We start from the raw sequence: 22,709 nt of genomic DNA, 5'->3' as shown, positions 1-22,709 counted from the left end.
GTTCCTTAGGTAGGGCCGTGTCGCAGTGCGCCATTCTTCACTAACTAGTCCATCAGTAATGGGTCTGGCCCAACATGCGAAAACAGCCCGCGCCACCTACACCCGGTTTCTGTTCCATTTCCCTCTCTCCCTCCCCGACCCCAACCCAAACCAAGAGCAGACTAGACCGCGGCGGAAGGAGAGCAGGCGGCGGCGGCGCCGATTGCGGCCATGGAGCTGTCGATGAGCGGCGGCTCGCTGCGGACATTCGGCCGGTGCGTGACCTTCCTCGCGCGCGTCGCCTCCGAGCTCGTGCTCCAGGCGCACCCCGCCAAGGTTCGCAGCCCCTCTCGTCGCCTCCCGACCGCCGCGTGGGGAGTCCCCTCATCCCCCGAGTCTTACGAGCTCTCTTCTCTGACGTTTCATCAGCTGGAGATGCACACGCTCAACAGCTCGCGGTCGGCGTACGCTTCGGTCTCCCTAGCGCGCGACTTCTTCGACCAGTACACCCTCGACGCCGCGGCTTCGGCGCCGCCTTCCACGCCGCTGCAGTGCAGCGTCCTTCTCAAGTCCCTGCTCGCCGTCCTCCGCACGCCGCACGCCGCGCTCGACCGACTCGCCGTATCTCTCCCAGAACCCGACGCGCCCAAGCTCCAGATCACCCTCCACTGCCTCAACGGTGCGCATACACGCTACCCTCTCCTTTCCTGTCCCCATCTACCCTCTAAGGTTTTCACTAAGAAATTTTTGCGATACATTTCCCCGATCTTGTGAATTTCGTGCTTCTGGCTCGCTGTTCTCTGCACTCCAGCCACATTTTTTACTGTTTGGCCGGGCTCTTCTTCCACTCGTAGCTCTGATTTCTCCCAAATCTTCTTGTACTGCGTTGTTAAGGTGTGAGGAAGACGTACTGGATCGTGTGCAGCGCGGAGCCTGAGGTGCAGTCGCTGTCGCTAGACCGGGGACGTTTCCCGAGCCGCCTCGCCATCCGGCCGCGGGAGCTCGCGCGCCTGCTGTCCAACTTCCAGTCCTCTCTGCAGGAGCTCACAATCATCGCCACAGATCCTGCTTCAGGGCTACTTGATGCCGGCGGGGACGTCGGGGGCAAGGCTGTTGAGCTCCGGAGCTACAATGACCCGACAAAAGGTACTTCTCTTCTGTTGTTTCTGGATTGGTTGTGGACGTTGTGTTCAGGCTAGTGATTGGGCTTTGAAACTGTGCTGGTTTATGGGGTCGCAGATGACTGTGACACTAGACTGCACACACAACTGTGGATCGACCCTGCCGAGGAGTTCGTGGAGTTTGTTCATGCTGGTGATCCGGTGGATGTCACCTTTGGGGTAAAAGAACTGAAGGTGATCAATGATCTATCCCTTGCTCTTGTGATGGAAACAGACTGTAATATGATATGCCTTTAATTGGAGAATAACTTTGTAGGAGCAGCAAGGAATTATGAAAAATATATGTCTGTGACTCAGCACATGAATTACATTTGCAACTCCCTACTATCGTGAATACAAGAAACATGTTTGCATGTTAAAACTTTTTTCAGTGTATTTCCAAAACTATTATTTCTCTTGGATAGAAGTTTTTTAGTTCTTATATCTCACAGTTGCTAGAAGGATCTTACTTCATGAGCCATGATAACTGGTATGCTTAGAAGTTCATATATTCTGTAGTGGATTTATTTGAGACATTTGATGCCGACGATTGCTTTCTCATCCTGTAATACTAATGGAGTCTTCGCATTTTTCTTTCTTTTTTTTTCCCTTCTATACTAGGCTTTTTTAACATTTTGTGAAGGATGTGAGGTTGACATCCTCCTATTCTTTGAGAAGACTGGCGAGTAAGTTGTCGTGCTTATGGAACTTCATTGTCTTTTTGGATTGGTCCACATGAGCTTTCACTGAATTGCAGACCTGTTCTTTTGGTCCCGAGATTCGGATTGGATGATGGAGCAACTTCTGATTTTGAAGCTACTCTAGTTCTGGCTACTATGACTGTATCGCAACTATCTGACAGCAATGATGCCCAACAACCAGCTACATCAGCACAACATACGGGAGAACCAAGGGCTGCTGCTACACCAGTTCCCGAAAATGTCTCGAACCATACTAAAATCTGGTCAGAGCTTTCAGGTGTGTATCTTTCTTGTGAAATGCTGTTTCCAAGTAACCATTGGTATGGTTGCACTACGTGCATGCCTTCGTATCCTATGTCCAACTGGACATCATTGTGGTCTGATCGGAACCAGGGCAGGGACCAAAGGGCCTATGCAGAGCATAATGGCCATTTTTGGCAATTGGCATTGCCAGTATCAGACCACAATGAATGGACGGTTATATGCCTTGGTGTAATCACACTAACTGGTGACTGAAAAACTGCTTTCATATCTGAATCCTTGCATTGGCTTTGTCGCTATACCATCAGGTTAGTTAAATATAAGCAAAACCTTCTTAAACAGGTAGTACTCCCAAAAGCTTTGAAGCTAACAGAGAAAAACATGCCCAGACGCACAGAAATGCAAGCACTAATGTGCTGAATGACACGTCAATGCTGCCCAATGTTACAAATGCTCCAAGCAAGCCACCAGTTGCAGATAATGCAAACAATACGTATCCTATAAGTTGTTTTCACTTAATCCTTGCTAATTTACTCAGTGTTATAATTTGTTGCCACCTGAATTATCAATTCACAACTTCGAATCTGTTGTATTTCTTTTCAATCCTCTAATTAGCTAATCAACATATGTTGTAAGGTAAACCTAACAACACCTTGATAACTGATCTGCCGCATTAACAAGAACTGATTTTCTCTTTTTCCTGTGATGTAAGGAAATTTAAAACTTTTTACATTCTTTATCTGGGATGTTCAGCATCCCTTGACATGGGACATTTCTGCCCTGTGTTTGAAAGATCTAAACATACAAAGCTTACTAGTCTCTGTGTGCCTACCTGTCTTCTGTCTTCATTGGAGTAAATGTTTCTATACTGATTAGGCAGTTGAAGTTGGCTTGCAGAAAACAAAATGGTGCAAACATTTTTTATAGGGCCTAGATTATACGTTAGGGTCAAGTCTACAATCATGCTAGTTGTATAGTTGGACTAAGTAACCTAGTTGAAGATATGTTGATATACAGTCTCTGAGTTTGATGAACTTTCTTGCACAATATGTTGACTCCATAAGAAACTGGCATTAACTATGTGGGGAAAAGTTATGTCTTGCTATCTAAAGTGCTAGTGTATGTGACGTTCTGAATTGGTAGGCCAATTCAATGAAGTCATAAATGCATTTGTTTGGTGTTGATGGACTTTCTGTTTGTTCGTAATCACAAGTTGGTAGGTATAAGATGCTACAGTGAAGTTATTTTCTTTGTGCTTCCTTAACTAGCTTGCACCACAGAATGCAGCCTTCACGAATGGATCACATGGAAGAACATCCTGGTTAATTATCAAACAAAACCATCCATTACGTTATGTCATTAGTTACTGATAAATTTCTACCTTGTCAGATGTTTAGCTAACTTGCTTTTATGATGTTGCAGAAGTTATCAGTGCTATTCCTCGATCGCAGCATCACCCAAGCAACTGGGTAGGTGCTGATGATAACGATGATGACAATGAAGAAGACGAGGAGCTTTTAGTCCAAACAACACCGCACTATATGGACTGAGGATAAATGATGATTCTAAAATATGTAGGTGCATTTCAGCCTAGTGTATAGTGGATGAACGAATTAGGAATTAGCTGAAGGCTTTTCGTTTACTCTTAGTAGTTCTAGTAGGGCAGGAGTTGGTGACTCTAACTGAATTTCCCCAGACATGTAACACAGTAATGACTCTCTTAACTCTGTATCCATTGTGACTTGCATTTCTTTTTGTATTGTAGAGAAACATTAAGGTTGATTTGTTCCAATTCGCATAAATGTTATTCCTTCTCCATAAGAAAAGAAAACAGTGCATTTGCATCTGATTTCTTCACATTTTTCTACATCCCCGATGTATTTTGGGCGTGCAAAAGCACCTGCCCGTTTCATGTGTTGAGTTGCATCTCTCCATAAATGGCATTGCTGCAAAGTGCCCGGGGGCGTGGACATTTTTAGCCGATTATGTTCCCGTATTTCAACATATCTGTGAACTTATTCATTTGTATTTGTACAACAGTTCAACACCTAACCTAGCTTCCGTTCCATCATCACCTGCTGTCAGTCTCTGTTACGTGTGTATGGCAATTTGGTTTGTTTATGACTGTGTTCCTGCAGCAGTGTGACTAAACAATGTGGTTTTTTCACTTTAACTGTCCTTGGAAGACGGTGAAAGGAAACTGAGATCTGGGATGGAAACTGCTTCCTTAATAGAGGTTTTGCGTCTTCCCAGTACCCTGCACCGGAGGCCATGCTGGTTCAGGCGTGCAGCTCGCCTGGCTATCATTGGAATCTGTTGTCCCGCTAAATGGTCCGATGTGAATTATCTCATTTCCTAGTCGTCTTTCATTTGCATTCATGAACTCATACGATCATGTTATGACTTACAACTGATCAGGATGCTCGTTGTTCTGAAGTTCCATGTGAACATCCCTGGTTGCCCTGGATCTTATGCATTGTTTAGATTGAGTTTTTTCACTCTCTCTCCATCACATCAAATCTTTAGACATATGCATGGAGTATTAAATGTAGATAAAAAAAATAACTAATTACACAGTTTTATTGTAAATTACGAGACGAATCTTTTGAGCCTAGTTAGGCCATGATGGAACAATAATTGTCAAATACAAACGAAAGTGCTACAGTGCCAAATACTGATTCCAAACCTCAATCTAAACGAGGCCTTACTTCACAGTTTTATTTTTGATGAAAGGCTGCTCTAAAAAATATTTTTTTGAAAGGAGTTTTGGAGGGTGCTGCTTCTGCGTGGCACTGATATTTCTGCATAAAAGGATGCAGCTTTTTCATCGTACGATTGAATATCTTTTGATTTGTCGAAGCAGGGTGCCGCGTCCCATCCCATAGGCCAAGGCCATAGCAATCCAAGGCGCTTCTGGAATTTTTTTTTTACTTAGGCCTTGTTTAGATTAGGATTATGAATTAGTATTTGGCACTATAGCACTTTCATTTATATTTGATAATTATTGTCCAATCATGGCTTAACTAGGCTCAAAAGATTTGTCTCGTAATTTACAATCAAACTGTGTAATTAGTTATTTTTTTTATCTACCTTTAATACTTCATACATGTGTCCAAAGATTTGATGTGATGAAGAAAGAATGAAAAAACTTGCAATGTAAACAAGGCCTTATTGATAGCAAGAGGAAATGGTTAGAAGATTTCTAGGTGGTCAACCTGCAGCAAGAATCGCGCGCGGGGGCAGGAGACTGCTAGACGTTTGTGCCTCGACACGAGACCACGCATTCTCGACGCCCAACGTTGCTCGAGCAAGGTCAGCGTTGGTGGCATCACCATTCGCCCATACACGATGCCAGCGCCCAGCACCGATCATAACATTCCCTCCCGCCCTACCGTTTAAAACCGGAGCGCCCTCCACCGCCCAAGGCGCTCACTCGCCACTGCCAGCTCCACCGTGCCGCCCGCCACCTCGCGCGTACGTCTCAAAGCCCCGCGTCCAGTCCACCATGGCTTCGGCACGTCACACGCTGCTACCGCTGCTCCTCGCGGCCGCGACGACGATGGCGACGCTCGCCGTCTGCGGCAGCGCCACGGCGTCGGAGGAGCTGATGATGTCGACCATCCACGCGCGCGTGGCGGCGGAGTGGGCGTGGTCGGCGGCCGGGGCGTCGTCGTCGTCCGACGACTCGTGCTGGGGCTCGCCCGAGGAGTGCCCCGTCGTGTACGACGTGGACGCCGAAGGCGGCGCCGCCACACCGAGGGGCCGGATGCGGCTGCAGCTGTACGACGACGTGAACACCGTGGCCAGCCTGCTGCCGACGGCGCAGTACCTCAGCTACAGCGCGCTGATGCCGGACTCGGTGCCGTGCTCCGTGCCGGGGATGTCCTACTACAACTGCCAGCCGGGCGCCGACGCCAACCCCTATACACACGGCTGCTCCGCCATCACCCAGTGCCGAGACTAGCTCGCTTGCTCTAGCTCTTCTCTCTGTCTGATTTTTTTTACGTTCCCGTGGCGTGGCACTCTCCGGCCGTGGTTTCTTGCTGAGTTGCTGTGTGCTCCTGTCGACCTGTGCGTGTTGCGTTCTCGCCTGGCCATCTGCTGGATGGCCTCATCGTCTCGAGGGTGATGGTTATTAGGTGCTTTTATATACCATCCTGATATTCTTGATAAGCAGATCAAAGAAAATGATTACAGTGCAAAACACATGCGAAGTTCTCTGCTTTCTTTCTTTGTTTCTTTTTTTTCCCCCTTTTGTTGTTGTATCAGCTGCCTGATTTGTTACTCACGAAGGGCACTGCATTTCTCTCCCGATTACTATGACTCTGTTAAAAGCTGCGGTGTTTCATCGCCAACAGCATTTTCTCGGTATAGCTACACGGCCCTAAAGTCCCACACTCCCACGCTCCCAACACACACGGAGTCTTGTTTAGTTAATCCCCAACCCACACGATTGAAGTGGATTGAGTTGAGAGCTTATTCGGTTAAACTTCAATCTGAGGGGATTGAGGGAGATTTTAACCTCTCGATCCTATCTCAATCCTTTTGGATTGGAGCTAACCGAACAAGTCAGGGGATTTCAACTTTTATAGAGGATAAAATCTCCCCTCAACCCCCTCCAATCACTTTGGAATTTGGATTAACTGAACAAGCTCAGAGGGGGGGAAAGCTAACAGTCGATCGAGCGTTTAGCTTTCGCTGGCACCTAATTTTTCTTCTTCATTCACACATGAACTCGCTCATCTTCTTGACTTTTGCGAGGTCATAATTTGGGTTAAAGGCTTGGGATTAACCGGGGGTTCTATTCCGGTCCAGTGAGATTGGAAGGAAGCCAACAGTGTGAGGCTATCTCGGTAGCTTGGTTGGTGCCGGCACGGTGGAGAGGGGATGGCAACACCGCTGACGGTGTGGCCAGTAGATGGGTCAAGGTGGGGATGGCCACGACAGTATGACACCATGGGAAAGTTGCCTCATGCCCGATATAGGGAGTGTTCGGCTGGTGGTAAAGCTGCTGGTGCTGATTTGTATGGCTGATTTTTTTAGAGAGAAAAATATTGTATCATGACTTATAAGCCAGCAAATAAGCTGGCTGAAACAACCAGCCGAACACTCCCATAGTCTTGCAAACTTCGTTGACGATGCAGAGAGACCCTAGCACACTACATCAAAAGACAAAAGGGGCTCGGAGAAAGACAACGACGTCGGCTTCACCTGCTTAGTGGAAGGGAAAATATAAGGGCACGTTCAATCCCTCCATCAAAGACAAACTAAGACCACTTTTCCGGTTCCTCTCCTATTCTAAGCCACTACAAGCATGTGGAGCTAAGAAAAAGATTTTGGAATGGAAGCACCATAGCAAGAGAATTTAAAAAGCAGACACCCTATGATGTGCATTCCTTCAGCTAACCCAAAATGACAATTAGTGGGATAGGAGTATCTTTTTCTTTCTTTATTTGACAATGGCTCCCACATACTATGGGGTAGAGGAGCCGTAGCAACGTTTGCTAACATAACCTCTTTCTTATTATGTGGCAGTGAGATAAAGTTTTTTCATATATAATAATTATCATGAAAAACAATTAGCTAATAGCCTATTACAAAAGAACAACTTAACACAACACGACCTCAAGATAATAAGCTTACATCAAATATTAAGGTAGTCTTCTTCCTTCAATTGCCCACTGCATCTTGAAAATTGCTTAGAAGTAAACTGAGTTGGGTTAGGTCAGATGTGCCCCGGGCCAAAAAAAGGCTTGACTGATTTTGAGGGTGTTATTGTAGCCAATCTTAGAAATATTACTGGGGAAAACACATTTAAATTTGCCCTGTCTCTTTTAATGCTCACTCGATGATGGTTGGTTTGATGTGATCGTGGTCCTGCATGGTTCGAGCAGGATTTAGGTTTTCTTTTCGTTAAAAAAAAAAGAGGGACTTAGGCTAAACCTGAATAGCCCAAGAGGCCCATATTATCTTTCAAAAGCCCACGACAAATCATGGACCACTCCATTCATCTCCCGAGTCCCGACCAAATTATCCACACACACGCGCCTCCGCCTCCCCACTCCCCCAAGCTCGCACGCCGCGGCGGGAGCACCACCGCGGCCGCCCACCATGACCTCCGCCTCCACCTTCCTCTCTCTGCGCCTGTCCACCCCGTCTCCCTCCCACGGCGCTTCCTCCCCTTCCCTCCCCCCGCCTCTGCTCCGGCAGGCGCGTGGCGGCGTGGCGTCCTCGACGCTGGTGGCGCGGGCGGCAGGGCCAGCGGGAGCGGCGGGGGCTCCGTCACCGCTATTCAACCCCCGGGGAGACCCGTTCCTGTCTACCCTCGCAGCCGCCTCACCGGAGGACCTTGCGGCCGCCGCTGGCGGCGAGCGCCGTGGAGAGGACCACCTGCCGTTCCTAGAGATCTTCCAGAACGCCAAGCTCATGGCCTCGCCCGCTCAGGTGAGGGTTCCGCGTTTGTATCGGCTGCAGGAATGGAGCTTCTGTTATCTGTTATGATGCTGGTATTGGCAAGAGGGGAAATTTATGGTTTGGGTATGAGTTGATTGTGCTTGTTCGTGTATTTCTAGCAGCAAATTAAGATAACATTATAGCTTCAGTTTTCATAGTTTTCATGAAGTAACCCTCCCATCTGAAGCCTATCTTTAGCAATTCTGATCTCCACACTACCTGGCATGTTAAATTAGGTTGGCTATTTGCTATACTTCTCAAAGGTTTTGAATATAGGTTGAGAAATTAGAGGTACTAACTTATCCACACGGAGATATATCAATCATGACACATTGTCAAAGATCAACCTGTGCTAATATTTTCACGTGTACCTTTGCTTCTTGTTATCTGCTGCATGCACCTTGATGATCTTTAGTATTTGTAGTATATATGAATTGCACTTCACTTAATCATATCTTGCCTATGATTTGTGATTGTCAGGTGGAACGGTCTAACAGCTCATACAGTCAGCACAGGCCTAGAAGGCCTCCTCCAGATTTGCCTTCATTGCTTCTTCATGGTCGAATTGTTTATATTGGCATGCCGGTATGAATCTGCGCCAAGGTTCTTGATGCCAAGTTTCCTTTCATGTTATTACTCTGCATTCATGGATGCCTAGGCTTGATAAACGATTTGACTTGGTGTTAGATTTATAGCTATCAGCTATGAAATAGCAAAGGCATGATTGCACGGATTAGATCATTGTAGCCAATATAGTTTGTATTTCAAATATCAACTCCTTCCGCACTCCACATATAAGCAAAGAAGAGAGCATTCCTGTGAGTTCTGGTGGGCAAAAGAGGGTAAAAAAAATGATGCACAATAATGTTTTCTCGACTCCTACTGTTGTTTAGTATTACAAAGAAATATTCCATTTGTAAAGGGTTGTTCATATTACCTAATCAGGCTGTTCAGATTGCTACCTGGTCCTTCATGATTACATGTGAAGGAACCTTTGTGTTATAGGTCAATTGCAACTTCCAATAAAATATTATAGGCCTGTTTGGTCTGGCGATGCAAACAACATGTGGGAGAAGATGGCAACATGCGTTCGGAAGGTTGCTTCAGAGGTGCTTGGAGTGACCAAAGGGAGCGGATGCGACTCGAAAGACACTTGGTGGTGGAATGAAGATTTGCAAAAGGCTATTAAGGAAAAGAAGGAGTGCTATAGGCGCTTGTATCATGACAAGTGTGCAAACAACATAGAGAAGTACAAGGTGGCAAAGAAGACTGTAAAACGAGCGGTGAGTGAGGTAAAGGGGCGGGCCTATGAGGACCTTTACCGACGTTTGAGTACGAAGGAAGGAGAGAAGGATATTTATACGATGGCTAGGGCTCGCGATAGGAAGACAAGGGACTTTCAACCAAGTCAAGTGCATAAAGGATAAGAGGGAGCAGCTCTTGGTGAAGGATGATGAGATCAGACATAGATGGCAAGAGTATTTTGATAAATTGTTCAATAGTGAGAACGAGAACACCACCGTTCAGCTGGACGACTCGTTTGATGACACTAACAGGCGCTTTGTGCGGAGGATTCAAGAATCGGAGGTCAGAGAAGCCTTGAAAAGGATGAAAGGGGGCAAAGCGATGGGCCCTGATGGTATCCCAATCAAGGTGTGGAGATATCTCGGGGATATAGCTATAGTATGGCTAACCAAGATATTCAACAATATCTTTCGATCGAACAAGATGTCTGAGGAGTGGAGAAGAAGCATATTGGTACCAATCTACAAGAACAAGGGAGATATCCAAAGTTGTACTAATTATCGGGGAATTAAGTTGATGAGCCACACTATGAAGTTATGGGAGAGAGTCAGCGAGCAACGCCTGCGAGGAACGACGCAGATATCAACAAACCAATTTGGTTTCATGCCCGGAAGGTCAACCACAGAAGCAATCTTCTTAATAAGACAGGTTATGGAGCAGTTTAGAGAGCAGAAGAAGGACCTCCACTTGGTTTTCATTGGCTTGGAGAAGGCTTATGACAAGATACGAAGAAATGTTATGTGGTGGTCTTTGGACAAACATAAAGTCCCATAAAGTACGTGACCCTTATCAAGGACATGTACAACAATGTTGTGACTAGTGTTCGTACAAACGATGGTAACACAGATTACTTCTCGATTAAAATTGGACTTCATCAAGGGTCAGCCTTAAGCTCGTATCTCTTTGCCTTGGTAATGGATGAGGTTACCAGGAACATACAAAGGGATATCCCTTGGTGTATGTTGTTCGCTGATGATGTAGTGTTAGTGGATGAAAGATAGGCAGGAGTAAATAGGAAACTAAAGTTATGGCGGCAGACCCTTGAGTCTAAAGGTTTTAGATTGAGCAGAACTAAAACCGAATACATGAGATGCGACTTTGGCGGAGCTGCACAGGAAGAGGGAGATGTGAGTTTGGAAGGTCAAGTAGTGCCTAAGAAGGATACCTTTCGGTATCTGGGATCGATACTACAGAGGGATGGAGATATTGATGCGGACGTTAGCCATAGAATTGAAGCAGGGTGGATCAAGTGGCGACAAGCTTCTGGCATTCTCTGTGACAAGAGGGTACCACAAAAGCTAAAAGGCAAGTTTTATAGAACGGCGATTAGACCGGTTATATTATATGGAGCAGAATGTTGACCTACAAAGATTCGACATGTTCAACAACTGAGTGTTGCAGAAATGTGTATGTTGCGATGGATTTGTGGTTACACAAGAATGGACCGAGTTCGGAACGATGATATACGTGATCGCCTAGGGGTAGCATCAATTGAAGAAAAGCTTGTCCAACATCGGTTGAGGTGGTTTGGCCATGTCCAAAGAAGACCTCCAGAGGCACCAGTGCATTGTGGAGTCCTAAGTCAAACTAATAATATGAAGAGAGATAGAGGAAGACCGAAATTGACATGGGGGAAGGTAATAAAAAGATATTTGAAAGCTTGGGATATACCTAGAGATCTATGTTTGAATAGGAGTACTTGGAAAACAGCTATTGAAGTACCTGAACCGTGACTTGGGGCTCTTGGTGGGTTTCAACTCTAGCCTACCCCAACTTGCCTGGGACTGAAAGGCTATGTTGTTGTTGTTGTTGTTTGGTCTGTGCCCAAACCAACCATGCCAAAATTTGTGAAGCCCCAAGAATTTTGACACAGGTTTTCATTGTTGCAATACTTACTAAAGTTTTGCCAAGCCCGAGCTTTTCAGTCATATCCCTTCACCTTTTTCTGCCAAACTTTGGCCAAGTATGGCAACCAATTCCTTCACCAAATTTTTCGCTAGCCAAATGTTGGTAGGGCTAGTTTGGGCTCAAATGAAAATAATTCCATGTTTTTGGGAGCAGATATACCACTTGTTCATGTGGCCGTTGTTACTATATACACCATGCAAGTTGCATTGAGATCAATACTACCTTGGACTATTAGCTATAAGTTTTCCACCCACCCTCCAGGCACACATCTCAACTCTGGAATCAATGGTGTGGATTGTACTAGCGGCCAAATACAATTGGCATACATTTGTGCCTATGTTTCACCAATTCGTCAATCATCAAAGTGGATACTTAATTTTGGTATATGAGTACATATAACATATTGCTTGTAGCATATTTCTGCCATATTGTTTCAACTCTTAAACTCCGCCTATGGTGGGGCGCCGTTGGTGTCTCAGCATAGCAGGTCCCAAGCCCTGGTAAAGGAGGAGGGTTGTGTTAGGCGTGGCGAGCCAATGTAAAAACTTAGCCACTTTAATGGAGATGAAACCCGAAAGAAAATCGTTGGGGCGTAACCCTCTTAGCGACGCGCCATATCGGAACCCGGGTATGGTGTTAAATGGGCAAGGGCCGGGTCGTCACCCCCGTGACGCGCCGTGTCGTGATCTGGGCATGGTGTCAAGTGACCAAGGATCGGGTCGTCGTTTCCTTAGTGGCGCGCTACATCGGCGCCCGGGTGTAGTGAAAAATGAGCAAGGGTCTTCGCATCTGAGTCGACGGGTGCGAAGGGTAAGGAAGCTAGTCGAACCAACTAGAATCCGTTTAGGTAGTTGGAATGTAGGGTCACTTACAGGTAAGTTAAGAGAATTAGTTGATACCGCGACTACGAGGCGTGTAAATATATTATGCGTTCAAGAGACTAAATGGAAGGGTCAGAAGGCGAAGGAGGTGGACAATACAGGTTTCAAGCTGTGGTACACAGGGACAGTCGCGAATAGAAATGGAGTAGGAGTTTTGATTGATAAGAGCCTCAAGAATGGTGTGGTGGGAGTGAGAAGGCAAGGAGATAGGATTATCTTAGTCAAGCTTGTCGTTGGTGATATGGTCTTGAACGTAATTAGTGCGTATGCCCCCAAGTAGGCCTCGACGAGAGTGCTAAGAGACAGTTCTGGGAAGACTTAGATGGCCTGGTTAGAGCTATACCTAGTAGTGAGAAGCTTTTTATAGGAGGAGATCTTAATGAGCATGTAGGTACTACAAGCGCAGGTTTCGAGGCAGTTCATGGAGGTTTTGGGTATGGTAGTAGGAATCAGGAGGGGGAGGAAGTTCTGGACTTCGCGGTAGCTTTTGACCTGATGATAGCCAACACTTTCTTTAGAAAGAGAGAATCTCATCTAGTGACCTTCAGTAGCGGACAACACTGTAGCCAGATTGACTTTGTCCTCGCAAGAAGAAAGGACAAACGAGCATGCTTAGATTGCAAGGTGATACCAGGAGAGTGTGTTGTTTCTCAACATAAGCTTTTGGTGGCAGATTTTCGTTTTCAGGTGCGTGCCCGTAGGGATAAACAAGCTAAGATTGAAAGAACAAAGTGGTGGAAACTGAAAGGGGAGACGTCAGAGGTATTTAGGGAAAGGGTTATCAAAGAGGGCTCTTGGAAGGAAGAAGACGACATAAACAACATGTGGGACAAGATGGCAACCAACATTCGGAAGGTAGCCTCAGGGGTGTGTGGAGTAACCAAAGGAAGGGGACGCGAGGCTAAAGATACTTGGTGGTGGAACGAGGAAGTCCAAAGGGCTATTAAGGAGAAGAAAGAATGCTATAGACGCTTGTACCATGACAGGAGTGTGGACAACATAGAGAAGTACAAGGTGGCAAAGAAGACTGCAAAGCGAGCTGTAAGTGTGGCAAAGGGTAGAGCGTACGAGGATCTTTACCAACATTTGAGTACGAAGGAAGGAGAGAAGGACATTTATAGGATGGCTAGGGTTCGTGAGAGAAAGACACGGGACTTCAACCAAGTTAAGTGCATTAAGGATGAAAGGGAGCATCTCTTGGTGAAGGAGGATGAGATCCGACATCGATGGCAAGAGTATTTTGACAAATTGTTCAATTGTGAGAATATGGACACAACCTTTCAGTTGGATGACTCTTTTGATGACACCAATAGGCGCTTTGTGCGGAGAATCCAAGAATCTGAGGTCAGGGAGGCGTTGAAAAGGATGAAAGGAGGTAAGGCGATGGGACCGGATGGTATCCCAATCGAGGTGTGGAGATGCCTCGGGGACATAGCTATAGTATGACTAACCAAGCTGTTCAACCATATTTTTCGATCGAACAAGATGCCTGATGAGTGGAGGAGAAGTATATTGGTACCGATCTACAAGAATAAAGGGGATATTCAAAGTTGTACGAATTACCGGGGAATTAAGTTGATGAGCCATACTATGAAGCTATGGGAGAGAGTTATCGAGCATCGCTTGAGAGCAATAACGCGGGTCTCTATGAACCAATTTGGTTTCATGCCCGGAAGGTCAACCATGGAAACCATTTTCTTAGTAAGACAAGTTATGGAGCGGTATAGGGAGAAGAAGAAGGACCTACACATGGTTTTTATTGACTTGGAGAAGGCTTATGATAAAATACTAAGGAATGTTATGTGGTGGGCTTTGGACAAACATAAAGTCCCAACGAAGTACGTCGGGCTCATTAAGGACATGTACAACAATGTTGTGACTAGAGTTCGAACAAGTGATGGAGACACGGATGACTTCCCGATTAGGATAGGACTACATCAAGGGTCAGCTTTGAGCCCTTATTTGTTTGCTTTAGTGATGGATGAGGTCACAAGGGACATACAAGGGGACATCCCTTGGTGTATGCTTTTCGCGGACGATGTAGTGCTAGTTGATGAAAGCCGGACAGGAGTGAACCAGAAACTGGAGTTATGGCGGGAGACTTTGGAGTCCAAAGGTTTTAGACTCAGTAGAACTAAAACTGAGTATATGAGATGTGACTTCGGCACTACTACTCGGGAGGAGTAAGATGTTAGTTTGGAAGGTCAAGTAGTGCCTAGGAAGGATACCTTTCGATATTTATGATCAATGCTACAGAGGGACGGGGATATTGATGAAGATGTTAGCCATAGAATCAAAGCAGGGTGGATGAAGTGGCGGCAAGCGTCTGGTGTCCTATGTGACAAAAGGGTACCACAGAAGCTAAAAGACAAGTTTTATAGGACGGCGATTAGACCTGCTATGTTGTATGGTGTAGAATGTTGGCCTACGAAAAGACGACATGTTCAACAGCTAAGTGTCGCGGAAATGCGTATGTTGCGTTGGATTTGCGGTCATACAAGAAGGGATCGAGTTCGGAACGATGATATACGTGAGAGATTAGGGGTAGCGCCAATTGAAGAAAAGCTTGTCCAACACCGGTTGAGATGGTTTGGACATGTGCAACGGAGACCTCCAGATGCACCGGTGCGTAGCGGAATCCTAAGTCAGGATACTAACGTGAAGAGAGGCAGAGGAAGACCGAAGTTGACTTGGGTAGAGGCAATAAAAGGAGACTTGAAAGGATGGAATATACCCAAAGACTTAGCCTTAGATAGGAGTGCTTGGAAGACAGCTATTCACGTGCCTGAACCTTGATTGCTTCTGATGGGTTTCAACTCTAGCCTACCCCAACTTGTTTGGGACTTAAAGGCTTTGTTGTTGTTGTTGTTGTTGTTGTTGTTGATTGTTTCAACTCTTAATTTATACAACAACAACAAAGCCTTTAAGTCCCAAACAACTCTTAATTTATTCAACTCTTAATTTATACAGGGAAATATTCCTTCACATGTATTGCACTGATACTGTGACAAAAGAATGCTCGTTAATTTTCTATTGTTGGTGTTAGTTTGATTCTGCTACACATTCAATAAACATGCCAAGCTTTTTGTAACAGATGCAGAAGAACCTTATTTAAAAACCGATTGATGAACATTGTTCATTTTGATGGTTGGATAAATTTTGTTTTCAGTATACCTCTACTCATTATATTGTAAACAGTTCATTCTAGATATGTAACAAAATGGTATGTTTATATCTTTGATTCATAATGCATTTCTTTCATACACCATGCTGTAAGAGTAGAATTGATGATTCTTTCAGCATATTCCATAATCTCACAAGATTGTCTTCCATTGTTTTCGTAGTTGGTACCAGCAGTGACTGAGCTCATTGTTGCCCAGTTGATGTACCTTGAATGGATGAACAGTAAAGAACCTGTTTATATATACATCAACTCAACTGGAACGGCTCGCGATGATGGTGAACCGGTAAGCAAGATTGTTCAATTGGTGACTTCAGTCAAGTATCTCCAGTATTGGGGTCAATACTGGTAGAATGTGGCTTATTCATGTTCTTCTAATTGGGGTAGACTATAAGGTCTCTTTAGCATTTTATCATGTCGTCATGGTTGCTATATAATCAAATTGTTCTTTAATTGATTGTCTATATTTATCAGGTCGGGATGGAGAGCGAAGGTTTTGCAATCTATGATGCAATGATGCGTTTGAAAACTGAGGTGCTATGCCTTACATTTACTATCTGCGGTTCAGTAGTTCAATGTTGATCATTTGGTACAGATTGATGCTAATCATTTACTAAAACATCTAGTTTAAGCAAAGGAGTCCTCAGTGGACATAATTTATTTTTAAAAAGAAGAACTTTACCGTGTATGCAATCTCGATCTGCCTAGTTCTGTAGAGATGGTTTAATGAATATCTTGTTGATCATTTGTTTGAACTGGATGGAGCATCTAAAAAAACCTGACCAGCATTGGAGGAACTAGGTGGCAATGGCATCATAAATAAGAAGAAAATTAGGCTTCCAAATTTGAGATGAAGAGGACTCGAACTTGGGCCATGGAGGTGTTCACCAGCAGCCCCCACCAACTTAGTTACACTCAGTTCCTGATGGAGTGTGTTAAGGACTAAAGGCAAAGGCAAACTTCTTTGTGTATTTATTTGTTCAACAAAAGAGTGGTCATAAAGGCAAACTTTGCCCTGTGTGCTGATATTTTGAACTGATCAGCTCCCTGTTTTCATCACCATAAAAATATAAAATTAGGATGGGATGTTTGTATCAAATAAATTTACAGTTTAGCCAAACTTTGCACTAGTGCTGATACCAATAACTTGGCAGATCCCTGTTTCATCAACATAAGATTAGGACCGGATGTTTGTACGAATTGAATTCAGTGTCCAAACTGTGAATTTTGTTAAAGTTTATCAATTTTCTACATTTTCTACATTCGGTGTCCAAACTCTGTAGCATCGATCCCTGTTGTTCGCTGATGATGTAGTGTTAGTGGACGAAAGCCAGGCGGAAGTAAATAGGAAACTAGAGTTATGGCGGCAGATCCTTGAGTCTATTGGTTTTAGATTGAGCAGAAATAAAACCGAATACATGAGATGCGACTTTGGCGGAGCTGCACAGGAGGAGGGAGATGTGAGTTTGGAAGGTCAAGTAGTGCCTAAGAAGGATGCCTTTCGGTATCTGGGATCGATGCTACGGAGGGATAGAGATATTGATGCTGACGTTAGCCATAGAATCAAAGCAAGGTGGATCAAGTGGCGACAAGCTTCTGGCATTCTCTGTGACAAGAGGGTACCACAAAAGCTAAAAGGCAAGTTTTATAGAACGGCGATTAGACCGGCTATGTTGTATGGAGCAGAATGTTGACCTACAAAGATTCGACAACTGAGTGTTGCAGAAATGCGTATGTTGCGATGGATTTGCGGTCACACAAGAATGGACCGAGTTCGGAACGATGATATACATGATCGCCTAGAGGTAGCACCAATTGAAGAAAAGCTTGTCCAACATCGGTTGAGGTGGTTTGGCTATGTCCAAAGGAGACCTCCAGAGACACCAGTGTATTGTGGAGTCCAAAGCCAAGCTAATAATATGAGGAGAGGTAGAGGAAGACCGAAATTGACATGGGGGGAGGCAATAAAAAGAGATTTGAAAGCTTGGGATATACCTAGAGATCTATGTTTGAATAGGAGTACTTGGAAAGCAGCTATTGAAGTGCCTGAACCGTGACTTAGGGCTCTTGATGGGTTTTAACTCTAGCCTACCCAAACTTGCTTGGAACTAAAAGGCTATGTTGTTGTTGTTGTTGTATGATGAGGTTACTATTTGTCATGCAGATCCACACACTTTGTATAGGAGCTGCAGCAGGTCATGCATGTCTTGTGCTTGCGGCTGGAAAAAAAGGCAAACGCTATATGTTCCCTCATGCCAAAGGTAGTAACGTGCTAACTTCCATGCCTGTTTGTTTTGTTGGGAAATACTCGCATTTGCTCATCATTTCCTGCTAATTCTGGATCATACTATGTCAGCTATGATTCAGCAACCACGTATTCCTTCTTATGGGATGATGCAAGCATCAGATGTTGTTATTCGTGCAAAGGAGGTACATAGCCATGGTTTCTTTTTTTAGTTGCTTATATTCTTGAGTATTATTTCATATTCTGATGTATGCTAATCAAGTATGTATGAATACATTTTGAGTTATTTATGTTCACTTTTAGATTTGTGAAAGGTGAACACACATTTTTCAGTCATGACTCACGACCTATCTTCACATTATTATCCATTTATCCGCTGCTTGTAGGTTGTGCACAACAGGAACACGTTGGTCAAACTTTTGGCAAGGCATACTGGAAATGTATGTACAACTTGTTGCATCTTTTTTATTATATATACTCTATATCACTTGTGTTTCTGTCAGTTTAGACATAATTATGTTTTATAACAGCCACCAGAGAAGATAGACAAGGTAATGAGAGGACCATTTTACATGGATTCCTTGAAGGCAAAGGAGTTTGGGGTCATCGACAAGGTATTATTGTTTTTCTTCTTTACCAGTGGCTTCCTGATCTCGATCTAGCTCATGGCATATCTGCGGTGTGAACAAATATTTACTATTATTATTTAGGCAGCATAGTAGACGATAGCTACATGCAGACTCTTGGTCCGTCCAAAACGTGTTGATTCTTAAGGTTTTGTGCTTGTCAGATCCTTTGGCGCGGTCAGGAGAAGTACATGGCTGACATGCTCTCCCCAGATGAGTGGGACAAAGTTGCCGGAGTCAGACGTCCTGATCCAATGTGATGTTATACATTGGAGGTTCAACATTTAGTAAGATTTTTCACTGCTCTGTAGATGTTATTACAGTCTTCATTTGGATTCAGGGTCACCAAGATTATGAATATTTATTGACTTCTGATTTGACATTGTGCAGGTTAGGCTCAAAGCTTGCAGGGGGCGGAAACAGCTGGCACTGAACAATAATGCTTGATTATCAATGATAATGGTTGGTAAGAGCCAAGGGATACTTGTTTAACTAGGTAAACTTAACTTAGAGCTCAGGGCTGGGGCTGGGCCATCAAGATGTTGTTAATGGTCTCTGGATGAGAGCAGGCACGTGTTTCTCATGAATTATTGTTGTTCCCCCACATCAATTCTAGTCCAGATTTTGGTATTTATCAGTATATAGTCCACACATTTTGATCGACCCAGTGGTTGAACTAGCCAAGTTCATAGTATTATCAGCACGAGACGTGATGAGCATATGATATATTGTCCTTGAAATTTCCATGGCCATTGCACCCTTCTGGACGTTGGAAATCCTATGTATATATGGTTTTCAACCATCAAAGCACTCTGGTTTGTGTCATTGTTCTTTTATTGTTATTATTTCCCACTTTTCGCCAAAGGAAGCTAGTCCAGTTGGTCTAGTCACTCCAGCTGCACCGCCAGGTCCTGAGTACCTTGACTGGGGCGAATTTCAGGCTAGGGTCAAAAAAAAAAAAACTCGCTGCAATAGTCAGGGTTCGGGGGGGGGGGGGGGGGGGGGGGGGGGGGAGGGGGGGGGGGTTCTCGGTCGGGGACTGGGAATCATCTCCTGTCAAGTCTGGTCCGGCCTGTGGACCGTGTGTGTGCGCCTTGAGTGCCGCATGGCCCAGGTCCGGCAGGCGCCTAATACCGTGGGGGAGGGGGGGGGGGTTCTCGGTCGGGGACTGGGAATCATCTCCTGTCAAGTCTGGTCCGGCCTGTGGACCGTGTGTGTGCGCCTTGAGTGCCGCATGGCCCAGGTCCGGCAGGCGCCTAATACCGTGGGGGCGGTCTGTACCCAACCAGCCGAGTTTTTTTTTTCCCACTTTTCTGCTAGACATCTGTTTCTTTTGTGTGTGTTTTTTTAGTTAAACTAGAAACCTTCTACGTTATATTATGTGAGTAACAAGGTTCACTCACAGCTGTTTCTTGATGGGTGACGGGTAACGTCATGGCTTTGCAGCTTGCCTTTGTTAAAAGGAGTCTCTTGTTGATCCAGATTTTGCATTATTGGCGGTCCTGCTGAGCCGGCTGTCCTTTGGGCTTCCGAAAGGGCCTCTCCAAGTTGCACCAAAATTACCGATAGCTTCAGGCCTAACTTGGTAGGCAGACACAGAGAATAAGCTGAGCTAATGCCGTTGTGGTTGCTGCTGTTGATGTTTGGATGTGACATGTGACCGTGGCTTCTGGTTCCGGCAGTGCATGGATACCGTCTCCCAATGGACGCTTTCCGCAACGTGATGAGTAAATTTTGTTGCTAACACAGATAAACATAAACCTAAACAAATCTGACTATGGGGAATGGGACCATCTCGCCCTTCGCGAAGACACTGAAAAATTGTAAAATAGGCTGATGGGCGCCTCAAATGTTTGGCATTTTGGACGCCTATTTGATCCATTGAGAAAGTGACATGGGAAATATCACATGTCCATAATACCAGTTTTCCATTGGTATTTGCTCCGGGGAACGAAAGGTTATCATTAAACTTAGGTTATCCATAATCCATTAAACTTCAATGTTTTTTGGGGACCAATCGCTAAACATCTGTCATCTCCCCTAACTCCAGTGAGATGCCTCACAAGGTAGGGTTTTGGGGATTCTATGGTGGGGCTTCAAGGTTTGATGGTGAGGTTTTCGTGATGAGAGATAGGATTAGAAAGCATGTAAGCAGCAATAGGGCAGCCCGTCGGTAAGTGAGCATAGAGGTGGCAAGGCAAGGCAATGAGGCGGTGATGATGTCGGGGTTGAAGAAGGCGGTTGAGCTAGAACGGGGGTCAAATGTTGATGGTCTAAGGATCATGTGTTCGTGTCCATGTCCTATTGTGGTTTTGGTAATAATGACGACAACTCAATAACTATGGCTAACACATGTGTTAGATAGATTCACCTAGATCCTATGGATGCAAGGAAACAAAGGGTGCGAACATTGAAGAGGAAACCATGATGATATCAAGAAAACAATAAAGAAGGGCCTATGGGTTGACGGCAAGGGAAATCAATGCATCAGACAAATGGCTTTAGGGTCCAACCAACACAATGGCTAAGAGCATTGTGCACTTGAATGGACCGGACGGTTCAGCGGTGAAGGAATCGAGCGACGAATAATCATTGTTTGGTTGAACAACCCATAGAGTGATGTTCTTGGCGACCATGGTGGAGACTAATAGGCCAGATAGTTTGCATCTCATGTAAATGAGAGCATTGGATAGTCACATTGTAGTCCGATGAAGCACAAAGGCAAAGTATTGAGCAAATACACAGGGTGGACAGACCAATGATGAAGCAAATGGAAGTGTTGGGAAAATGACAAGAAGGCAACGACTAGTTCAATAGTTATAATGAGCTAGACTATCTTGTGTTGACATCTTTATGAGTGCCTAACCGTCTGGTCAATTATATTTTTTCGGACTCTTTGCAACGATTTGATAAGGTGGATGGGCTATATATACTTGGTTCCACCGATTGTTTGGAGATTGTTTGAGCGCCTTAAGGCCATGAGAAGCTAGAGCAAGTGTTGGAACACTCTATCCACCATATAAGTTCATATTGGTCGCATTGAAGGCATAAGATGGTGCATAGAGTTTCATCTTTGTGAGAGTTAGGCCTTTTATCTTGAGAGTTTGAGTGCATGGGATGTTGTGCCCTTGTAATCTCTATGAGCTAGAGCACTTAGAGCCTTGACATCTCTCTAATGACGTCAACCCTCCAAGCTTGTTGTGGAGCGGCGACGACAGTGTGAGTGTGTGGGGGGGGCGTCGGGTGTTAAGGAGACCCATTCCTAGATCAAGAAGCTCCATAATGGATGACAACTAGGACCGCTAGCAGGATGGCAAGAGGGGTGGGTGAATAGCCTAATTAAAATTTCCTTTAAAGACAAGGCCACGAGTAGGCACATTATTTATTAGTAAAGGAGGTGATCCCTAATATTTTTACGCGCCTAGCCCATAGCACAAATATGCAAGCCTCCTACACAATTACAGTGAGCAAAATAGAGACAAGCTACACTATTGCACACAAGCTACTCGAGGCTAGCTATACTAATCAAGCTACACAAGATAAGTAGCTAACAGAATTGCTCTACTCGACTAGAGGGCTACACAAGCAACTACTCAAGCAAAAGCTACAAGTAAATAACACAAGAGTAGAAATAGGGCAAACCACCTGGGAAAGTGACACAAAAGAATTTTTCCACTCGAGGTTCGGTTGCTTGCCGGCAACCTAAGTCCCTGTTGAGGCCGGTCCTTGGACTACCGCTCCTTCATAGCAAGCCCTCGAGCTTGGCCCCAACATGGACGCTTGTATATGAATTGGCTAAGTTGTCAAGGCACTCCAACAAGCCTCTTGATCCCACTAAGGGTTGCTCTTGTAATCTCCGTGAGGATGAACACGAAGCCTCTCACAAAACCAATGATTAGAGCCCCGCACAGTCACCAAAGCTAGGTCAATGATCCACCATAGCTCCAAGCCGACTAGGTGGCAACAACCACCAAGAGTAACTAGAACACATTAGCAACAATGATCTTCT

The 22,709-nt window shown here is 44.9% G+C and overlaps 3 protein-coding genes across 5 annotated transcripts; all 3 read left to right on the top strand.

Annotated features, from left to right (window-relative positions):
• Positions 1-108: 108 nt before the first annotated feature.
• Positions 109-3,953, top strand: LOC136496956 (uncharacterized). Of its 3 annotated transcripts, XM_066492737.1 has the most exons (9): positions 109-315; positions 409-658; positions 874-1,125; positions 1,219-1,334; positions 1,761-1,825; positions 1,897-2,117; positions 2,444-2,594; positions 3,382-3,422; positions 3,524-3,944. In XM_066492737.1, the coding sequence occupies exons 1-9, from the start codon at positions 211-213 to the stop codon at positions 3,649-3,651; spliced, it is 1,329 nt and encodes a 442-aa protein (XP_066348834.1). In that variant the 5' UTR covers positions 109-210; the 3' UTR covers positions 3,652-3,944. The 3 variants fall into 3 exon arrangements, with proteins under 3 accessions (XP_066348834.1, XP_066348848.1, XP_066348840.1); XM_066492751.1 differs by lacking the exons at positions 2,444-2,594; positions 3,382-3,422 and having other exon boundaries at positions 3,524-3,948; XM_066492743.1 differs by lacking the exons at positions 2,444-2,594; positions 3,382-3,422 and having other exon boundaries at positions 109-658; positions 3,524-3,953.
• A 1,605-nt stretch (positions 3,954-5,558) lies between these two features.
• On the top strand, positions 5,559-6,241 carry LOC136496946 (protein RALF-like 22). Its single transcript, XM_066492728.1, has one exon. The coding sequence runs from the start codon at positions 5,607-5,609 to the stop codon at positions 6,063-6,065; it is 459 nt and encodes a 152-aa protein (XP_066348825.1). The 5' UTR covers positions 5,559-5,606; the 3' UTR covers positions 6,066-6,241.
• Positions 6,242-8,113: 1,872 nt separating this feature from the next.
• Positions 8,114-19,353, top strand: LOC136543124 (ATP-dependent Clp protease proteolytic subunit-related protein 3, chloroplastic-like). Its single transcript, XM_066535673.1, has 10 exons — positions 8,114-8,545; positions 9,035-9,139; positions 15,993-16,115; positions 16,304-16,363; positions 17,994-18,090; positions 18,186-18,259; positions 18,461-18,514; positions 18,605-18,688; positions 18,865-18,987; positions 19,091-19,353. Exons 1-9 carry the CDS (start codon positions 8,213-8,215, stop codon positions 18,958-18,960), a joined length of 1,026 nt encoding a protein of 341 aa, XP_066391770.1. The 5' UTR covers positions 8,114-8,212; the 3' UTR covers positions 18,961-18,987; positions 19,091-19,353.
• The last annotated feature ends 3,356 nt before the right edge of the window (positions 19,354-22,709 follow it).

Source organism: Miscanthus floridulus, chromosome 1 (assembly GCF_019320115.1).
Source record: "Miscanthus floridulus cultivar M001 chromosome 1, ASM1932011v1, whole genome shotgun sequence".
Taxonomy (NCBI): Eukaryota; Viridiplantae; Streptophyta; class Magnoliopsida; order Poales; family Poaceae; genus Miscanthus; species Miscanthus floridulus.
Note: the sequence above shows the minus strand (reverse complement) of the source record. Positions and strands in the feature narration are given on the sequence as shown.

Bases quoted from the DNA above. Each gene is read 5' to 3' on its own strand.
- LOC136496956 (XM_066492737.1), top strand. From the start codon at position 211: ATGGAGCTGTCGATGAGCGGCGGCTCGCTGCGGACATTCGGCCGGTGC. The intron at 659-873 runs GTGCGCATACAC...TGCGTTGTTAAG, and splicing joins CACCCTCCACTGCCTCAACG to GTGTGAGGAAGACGTACTGG. The intron at 2,595-3,381 runs GTATCCTATAAG...CTTGCACCACAG, and splicing joins GCAGATAATGCAAACAATAC to AATGCAGCCTTCACGAATGG.
- LOC136496946 (XM_066492728.1), top strand. From the start codon at position 5,607: ATGGCTTCGGCACGTCACACGCTGCTACCGCTGCTCCTCGCGGCCGCG.
- LOC136543124 (XM_066535673.1), top strand. From the start codon at position 8,213: ATGACCTCCGCCTCCACCTTCCTCTCTCTGCGCCTGTCCACCCCGTCT. The intron at 8,546-9,034 runs GTGAGGGTTCCG...TGTGATTGTCAG, and splicing joins TCATGGCCTCGCCCGCTCAG to GTGGAACGGTCTAACAGCTC. The intron at 18,689-18,864 runs GTATTATTGTTT...TGTGCTTGTCAG, and splicing joins AGTTTGGGGTCATCGACAAG to ATCCTTTGGCGCGGTCAGGA.